General features: G+C 42.4%; 1 protein-coding gene and 1 long non-coding RNA gene across 10 annotated transcripts in view; one reads left to right on the top strand and one right to left on the bottom strand.

Annotated features, from left to right (window-relative positions):
- Window positions 1–2,085, bottom strand: part of LOC123975100 — an 11,436-nt gene extending 9,351 nt beyond the window's left edge. Inside the window, exon 1 of the long non-coding RNA XR_006825987.1 lies at window positions 1,967–2,085. This is a non-coding gene — a long non-coding RNA (uncharacterized LOC123975100). The remainder of the gene's footprint in view (window positions 1–1,966) is intronic.
- The window catches only part of bcl2l1 (BCL2 like 1), a 31,980-nt gene continuing 25,275 nt past the window's right edge, over window positions 1,574–8,278 (top strand). Inside the window, exons 1-4 of one of the 9 annotated variants that reach the window (XM_046056259.1) lie at window positions 1,574–2,213; window positions 2,481–2,540; window positions 3,293–3,399; window positions 6,539–7,287. In XM_046056259.1, the coding sequence (XP_045912215.1) occupies window positions 6,733–7,287 (555 nt within the window). In that variant the 5' untranslated portion in view covers window positions 1,574–2,213; window positions 2,481–2,540; window positions 3,293–3,399; window positions 6,539–6,732. Of the gene's footprint in view, window positions 2,214–2,480; window positions 2,541–2,590; window positions 2,779–2,826; window positions 3,221–3,292; window positions 3,400–4,051; window positions 4,369–6,538; window positions 7,288–8,278 lie in introns of those variants that run through there. The other 8 variants (XM_046056258.1, XM_046056262.1, XM_046056261.1 and 5 more) reach the window with 8 other exon arrangements.

The raw sequence follows: 8,278 nt of genomic DNA, 5'->3' as shown, positions 1-8,278 counted from the left end.
TTTTTTTAATACTTAACAAAAAAGTCTATATACATGCTTAAAGCAAATTAACGACACCACTGAATTTGATGAACCTTACATTTTCCAACATCTATTTTGGCCGCCTGTGCCTGTTATAAAATGATGACACCATCAGTGTCACCCTTCTTGTGAGTTTGGTGATCTAATCAAAATATGTTGTAATATCTGAACCCTGATGTATCAACGCCCGTCTTAAATCATTGTCTGTCACCTTAATGTTTATGTTCCGTCTTATGTTTGTGTTATTCTGTAGCGGGTTGTTGAGACTGAAACTCTCAGCTGCAGGTGAAAACCATCTGCATCTCTTACAACACTATCAAAGATCTAATGCGGCTTTGTTTGTGAAGTCTCTGCTCCCTGTCACATTACCGTCCTGTAATTCTTTCCTGTCAGTGAGATTTTACTTATTTATTTTGGTCACCTGCTTTAATTTGTTTTGTGATTATTGTTCAGGATAATTGCTGGTTTACAATGAAAGGTTGGTTGAAAGACTGGCTACTTCCCTCTGCATTCCTTTGTGTGTTGACCCAGTAAGCCTTACAACTGAAGGACTTAACATAGTCAGTCATCCTGGCTTTATAATTCCAGCTGGCTCATAAACCCTCCACTAATCTATCAATTGGCCCTATAAGATGACACAGTGGTTGTCTATTTCCCCACACTCTTTTGCACATCTGTTGCTGACAGTTTTGCTCATGTATTAACACAGCCCAGTGTACCGACTTGCTCTGAATGGTTCGAGTGCCCATCAGTGTTGCAGAGTTCAACCACAGAAAGGTTCAGGAATGGAGTGAAACCAAAACTGGCATCTACAGAGATACCGGCGCCTCTGCATCCTGGATCCTTCATAGTTTATTCCATGCCTTTTTTTTAAAAAAAAGAAGGATGTATGTAATTATTTAAAGTGCATTTAAATATATTTTGAGAAGCATTCCTTCCCTTGCAACTATGGATGTCTACTTTTCTTCCCTAAAGCTAGGGAATATATAAATATATATATACAGTAAATGAAGAAATGCAGACTGTAAAGTTTTCAATGTAAGATACATAGAAATGAAAGTGCTATACGGTTCTATACATAATATTGTGATGTAATCTTCCAAGCATTTGGTGAAGTAATCAATAAACCTGAATTCTGATCCACTACAGTGACTACTGATTCGGTTTTAAATTAACTGGTTTAGTTGTTACATGATAAAAACAGGTGTTACTTATAACATGAACATATTTGCTGCATTATCAAAGTGCCCAGGTCTGTGGTGCTGGTCTGGTATACTGGGGCAAATGAACAGAATGGATCCGTCATTAATATTGGTAGTTATTTTTGAGTGACGGGACAAAACGTGATTTGTTACCCCTGCATGTTTCCTGATGCCTTTTAACCTACGTGGGAACGCGGCGGCCTCTTTAACCATCGACTCGCTGACCCTCATATTTACGTTTAAAATAAGTCATTTATTTGTTAATTTAGTTATGAGAGTTGAAAGCGTGGTAGAGGGGTTTCCAGTGTGTCTATATAAAGACGTCCATAGGGTGGCACTGGGCTCAAAGTAGTAAGTCGACCTAAAGCGCGCTGGATTTGCGGGGTAACTATAGACTGTGTAACAAAGCTCACCATGGAAACCTCACATCCTTTGTTTTGGAAAGTAAGGTGGAAAGCTGCTTAGCAGCTGCTACATGGAGCTGTTAAAGAAAAAACACCACGTTATTAATCCCTAAACCAGTAACTAGATATGCTAACAACGAGGAACGTGGTAGTTGCACTCAGCCATCAAATTTAAATTATTAAATATAGTGGTCGGACCGACGCGATGCCCCGGCGAACATAAACTAGCTCACTTTTGGTTAGCACAGTTAGCGCTAACGCTAGCCGGTCCAGATAGGTCTCATATTTAAGCCAAGAATTGACCACTTTCTGGAGGGGAGACTACAAAGTTCTCCCTACCGCGTCTGTTACTCTTCTCTCTGGATGAAGCAGGTATCTATCTATCTGGCCGATGGACCTGGACTAAGCAGACTTTACGTAGAAGTTACGTAGAGAGCGCAGTAGTGGGCGGATCTGTGGTAGCCAGTTAGCTGGCTGAGTATTCTCCGTCGGCGTTAGCCAGACCGGAAAGCAATGACGGATTGGAGTATTCCTGCCGGGGTCTGGATTGTGAGCCAGACATGATTTTATGGAGCCCACCCTACAAGTAAGAGTTTCTGGCCAGTCTACGGTTGTATATCTAATGTCTGTAGTGAAATTATTTGTGAAAGAATGTCAGACAGGCTGGATTTTCCTCTGTGAATCCAGCAATTTGGAGGAAGAAGGGGGGCCGACGGATTTGGGAGACTGCGTTACCATCGTTTCCTTTCCTGCTAGCGTTTTCCGTCAATTGTCATTCTGTTCCATGCAAAGAATACTTGCAAACTGCAGTAAAGGGTTTTGCCACTGTAAATACACCTTTCTATGTTTACAGTGGGATGTGCGACTTCACCTATCCTGTGTGTATATGACAGTGACAGCCATCTTCAACAAGGTTAGCCTCCTACAGTCACGTTAATAGGCGGAGCTGTGTCTGTCTGAAATGCTTCAAGACTTAGTTTTGCAATACTGATTGCTAGTGTGATGAAGTGTATTTAGAGCTGGAGCACAGGGTGGTGTTGCGAAGCGCATTTTTATGTGATTAAAGGTCTCGGTCCTGTTTTTATGACCGGAGAAGGGATTGGCCTGTGCTGCCTGCAGGAGCTCCTACTGAGCCCGTTCATCCACTGCAGGTGAATTCAATTCGTGAGGTGTGCTTGTGATTAGAAATACCAAAATGTTAGACTAACGCAACGAGTCCCGGAGCTCAATTGCGCCGCAATGACACGCTGGAAGAGAGAAGTGCGCCAGTCCTGTCATTTATATTTTGAAGCCAATGTAATGAACAGAATAAGCTCTGTGACAGATAAAATGTGAACAAAGAGTGACTAGTTGCGCACACAGAATCGAGAAATTAACTGATTTTATCTTCACACTGCTTGCTGCGCAGGAACAGGAAACACTATCTTTTCGTCTCGCGGTTAGATTGTTTTATCATGTGTGTTTGTAGTCCTGGGTTTAAAAGGCCCAGTATGAACGAAGAGTCTCGAATGATCGTGAGTCCTATTCCCTGAAGGCGCCCTGTTACGTAATAGAGGGAGGGCTGAGCATGCAAAGAGCTGAGGGGGGGGAGAGGTAAGAGAATACGTGCAAGCGCACACACTCCCGTACACAAAGTGGCTATCTTACGTTCTTGGATTTTGACAGCTTTTGTACAGACGGAGCGACAGAGTGACAGATTTGGGACATTGTGACTGAGGAGAAGCGGTGAACGAACCGAGGATAACTCCATTTGATTTTATTCAGCACTGCTGGTAAGACACTAATATTAGCCATCATCTCTTGTACAGTCTTGATATTTGTGAGGGCGATCAAAATGAAAATGTGAATTAATGTTTAATCTGGAGGTTTACCTCGAAACACAGATGGGGCTCACACGACCAGCAGCCTACAGAGGCAGCGCAGTATCGCTAACGTAACGTTACCCTGGTTGGTTTATGTGGAAGTTACAATCCAGATTCCACCGTAATAAACACGGAACAGGCTTCAGTTTTACTTTATTTTAGTTAATAGTTGAGCGATTACAAATGTTGCGTTCAGGTGCCACATTTCGTTGCGTCTCCGGTAGGAGCTCTGTGGTGTTTACATCAGCGCTGGGCAATTAAAACCCGAGCCACGTGTTAGCAGCTTGGGACCATGTGGCCATTGTAAACACTGCTGCCTTGTGGGTCTTTATGTGCTGCTCTGTGTCTTTCACCAGGATTATGGCAGAAATAGTGTGCTGAAAGTGTGTTTGTAAGAAGTTGAAGTTTTGGGGCGCTTGATGAAACTACAGCACTTGGACTTGTGTGTTTCTCCAGGAGCCAGTAGAGAGACCATATCGCGCTTCCATTGTGCTTTGGGGAAGAGTACTTATGTAATGTCATCAGCACTATTTGCATGGAGCTACTCTTCCAGCCACCCCACACACTAATTATTAAGTCCACCACTTATCAGCTTAAATGTCAGTATTGTTATGGGAAAGGTCAGGTTCGCACCTGATAACCAGCAGACCAGTTTGGGATCATCAGCAGGTCAGGTTCCTCCCACATCATTGTGTGTGCCTGTATGCCTGTAGCCTGTACCACTTAATGGCGAGATTACGGGAGAATTATGATTGACAACGGAAGATGAGGAAAAGCCTTTGTCAGACAGCTGCTCTCTCAGATTGTCTCTGTCGGAGATGGAGGCCCTCTTAAACTCAATCTACTGGCTGAAGCTTCCTGACGTAAATCTTTAATGAAGTACGTTTTTACCATACATCACAGTAATAATATCAAACCTGTGGAAATATGTTTTGTAAGGAAAATGGTTGTTTCCCTTTTTATAATGATCGTTAACCAAAAACATTAGTGCACCATTATTTATTAATCAATATATCGCTGGGCTGAACACTAGAATAGTTTAGACAGTGTCAGAGGACAGACGGAGAATTGTGTTGATGCACAAATTGAATATAACTACTAATTAATAAAATAAAATAATACCTTTCAAATTAGGGCTGCAACTAACAGTTCACTTCTGAACTGATTCATCTACAGATTATTTTCTCTATTAACAGTTTTATTAAAAAATGCATATAGTGTCATAATTTCCCACACCCCAAGGAGATAGCTTTCATTTTAAAACCCAAAGATATTTACTTCACGGCAAAGAAAAGCATCAAATCCTATGAATGAAGCTGGAAACAAAGAGTTTGTAAATTCTGCTTAAAAAATGACAGACTAACCAATTGTCAAAATAGTTGCCGATTTCATTGTCAACTTTATTGGACTGAGAACTGAATCGACTAATCATTGCAGCTGTAATAAGAATGAATTTGTAGATATGGATATGAAGCTTTATTTTACTATCACCAACCGCCTGCATTTGACCCTCGAGTGCTAATAAGGGTTACTCCCTGTGTGTCATTTTAACACAAGACTAATGTAATTACCCGTGATGTAAGCTCAAACTTTTGTAAACTATGTTTGTTAACAGAGTTCCGACTTTGAGGTCATTAAGAGTTCACTGCATTGTACACACAGGAAATTCAATGACATTGCCAGCGAAGTAGTTTAACTTTATTGGATTTCTTTATTTGGTCGTCATCTATAAGGTTATAGTAATTAGGGCTGCACAATATATGGTTTCAGCATCATCCTGTGATGTGACTATTGCTAATGCGTCACATCGCAGGACGTGCGATGTCAAGCAAGTCAAATTAAATAAAACGCCTAAACTTTTTTGCTGCTTGATACAAAAGAAAAACTCGCACAGTTCTCGTTTTCCATAACTAATCTACAAGAGAAGTCTGTCTGATGAAACATAATTTACTTGGATACACAAAGGTTGTTGCTAGTGAGTGACATGTAGGCTTTGCATGCACAGTGAACCACCAATCACAATATTGTTCTTGATCAGTTTATCAAGACAAAGCGGGCCCCGCCCCCGTTAGTTGTCCACAACTACTTGCAAATGAGTGAGGAACAGGAGAAAACCACCGAAACAGAGGATTTGGTTGCAAAAAGAGGGGGGCTGGTGTATAGCTGCTCTTTTCTTTTTATCATTTAGTTTTTAAATATGTTTATTGCATTAAAGCTCAAAAAAGGATGGGATGCGCTTTTAAAAAAAGTCTCAAGACTAAAAGCTTATTTATTTTTATTCCCCTACAAAATGACCCCAATAATACTGTGATGCTGAATTCTTTTAAAACAGAGCAATTGAAGTTATTTTAATAAATAATTATATAAATATAATAATAATAATAGAAAAGAAAAATATTGAAATTGCGAATCAGTTTTTTTTTTTTTTTTTATTTTTTTTTTTTAGTAATCTTATAATAATCCCAGAATGGAAGCAGTGATAATGTATTTGTGCACTCAGACCAACCTCCAACACCAATAGTGAGATAATAACTTGTTTGATGCTGGAAATATCAGGGGAAAGTCCTTTTTTTTGGTATGGAGATTCAAGGGCATGCTTGAGTAGCATGCAGATCATCCTGTAAGTAACAGACAGCCGGGAGCTGAGATCATCAAGGTGCCTAAAAGCTCAGACTGAAGTTCAGAGGGCACTGATAAGGAGATGGCGATTACCTGAGTGGATCTTCAAGTCAGACTGATCCTCTGATCTCACCTAAACCTCACCTTCCTCACTCCCTCCCTTTGTCTCTCTCACTGTCCTTTGTCCTCTCTCTCTCTCTCTCTCTCTCGCACACTCACTTCACTATTGTTTCATTAATATCATTGCCATCTGCTCCATATGTAACAGCCCAATTAGAGAGATGCACTTTGACCCTTCCTGTCCAAATTTAATTTGGAAGTCTACAGCCATCCCCGTACACCCCTCTTTCCTCACACATACACACATATATGATCACAGCATGCTTATAGGCTATCCAGACTTTGACCTTTCATTGTTGTCTCTCTACAGGGCCTGAGCTGATTTGTCAGCCTTGTGTAGTTTTGGTTTGGTCCTCTGGATGTCAGCTGACCATGGTGGTCTGAACAGAGGAAACGCAGGGAGAAAACCCGGCACAGTTTGTGTTCACTCAAACACAGCAAGGCAAGAGAAGAGAAGCGCAGAGACGGACCGGAGCAAAGAGAAAAGGCATATTTAAACTCAAAATGTCTCAAAACAGAGAACTGGTGGTTTACTACATAAACTATAAACTCTCCCAGAGAAATTATCCCCTCAACCACATGGGACTCATAGAGCCTCCGAACAGGACTGATGGTGGGGAGGCAGGGTTGGGTGAGGAACAGCGGGTAGCGACGCACACCAACGGGACTTTTAACGGCATGAGTCCCGGGACCCCACCAGCGTCCCCGCTACGGGAGCAACAGTTGCCATCCACGACGAACCTGGACGCGGTGAAAGAAGCTCTCCGGGACTCGGCCAACGAGTTTGAGCTGCGATACGCCCGCGCCTTCAGCGATCTGCACAACCAGCTCCACATCACGCCGGCCACCGCCTACCAAAGCTTCGAGAGCGTGATGGATGAGGTTTTCCGGGACGGAGTCAACTGGGGCCGCATCGTAGGGCTTTTTGCATTCGGCGGGGCGCTGTGTGTGGAGTGCGTGGAGAAGGAGATGAGTCCGCTGGTGGGCAGGATCATAGAGTGGATGACGGTCTACCTGGACAACCACATTCAGTTCTGGATCCAGAGCCAAGGAGGATGGGTGAGTCTCTCACACAGAGGAAAGTGTGTCACAGTGTGTTATGATGCTGTGTGCTTGTATAGCCCCTTTCATACCCTCTAAAGTGACTGGGCTCAACTATATGTGTAAGGTAAGCTGAAGTCACCTATAAGGAACATTTCCATGTTGACACTTTCTCTACACACCACTGCTGGCAGCACCACTGGAAAACAGCGGTCATTTGGAAAATAAGGATATATCCTGTACCTATTTTGGCAGCTAGTTGAGGAAAGTGTGGATGGAAGCTAATGGCTGTTGCTGATATGATGGTGTTTTTGGTTGCATGCGTCTGTTAAATATTTAAAGACCCGATTGTGTGTTGTTGGTCAGCTGTCTATCTGAACAGTGACTGTCTGCCTGTCCTGACCTCCAGTGACAGGGAAAGAAAATCCACAGCATATTTGTTTTTTTTTTATTCAATCATACATGTTGCGACCTGGCTCGTGCAGATGGGTCCAGATAAGCCAGAATGCTAACATTTAAACTGTATCCTATTGTGACATGGCGGGAGGTTGGGGTGGGGTTGCCTCTGCAACCAAACTGTAGAGAGAAGACCTAGATAACAGGCAGGACACATGATAAAACCATCTGTGCTTAAAAACAGTAAAAAAACAGAATGTTTGCGTGGTCAGCAGCTGGTTCAGCTGTTCTCTAATTGATCAGCAGCATGGAGCTCAATGAGCTGAATCGAAGTGGGAGCTTAACAGGCAACATCAGGGCTTTGTAGCTCTCTGCAGCCTGCCTGCCTGGGGATCGAAGTTTTCTCATCACAGGGTGGGATGAAGTCCATGGCGTTTACAGATAGCCCTTTGTTTTACTCCGGTCAGTTGAATGTGCTTTTCTTTCTGTTTAATTTATTTATTTTTTTTCATCTTCCACTATCTGTCCATGTTTTTTCCCACTGCCTGTCCTCGCCTCAGTTATGTTCTTCACCAAGGCAGCTGCATGCAGATGAAAGCTCAGGGATTTTTTT

Source organism: Micropterus dolomieu, linkage group LG08 (assembly GCF_021292245.1).
Source record: "Micropterus dolomieu isolate WLL.071019.BEF.003 ecotype Adirondacks linkage group LG08, ASM2129224v1, whole genome shotgun sequence".
Taxonomy (NCBI): domain Eukaryota; kingdom Metazoa; phylum Chordata; class Actinopteri; order Centrarchiformes; family Centrarchidae; genus Micropterus; species Micropterus dolomieu.
Note: the sequence above shows the minus strand (reverse complement) of the source record. Positions and strands in the feature narration are given on the sequence as shown.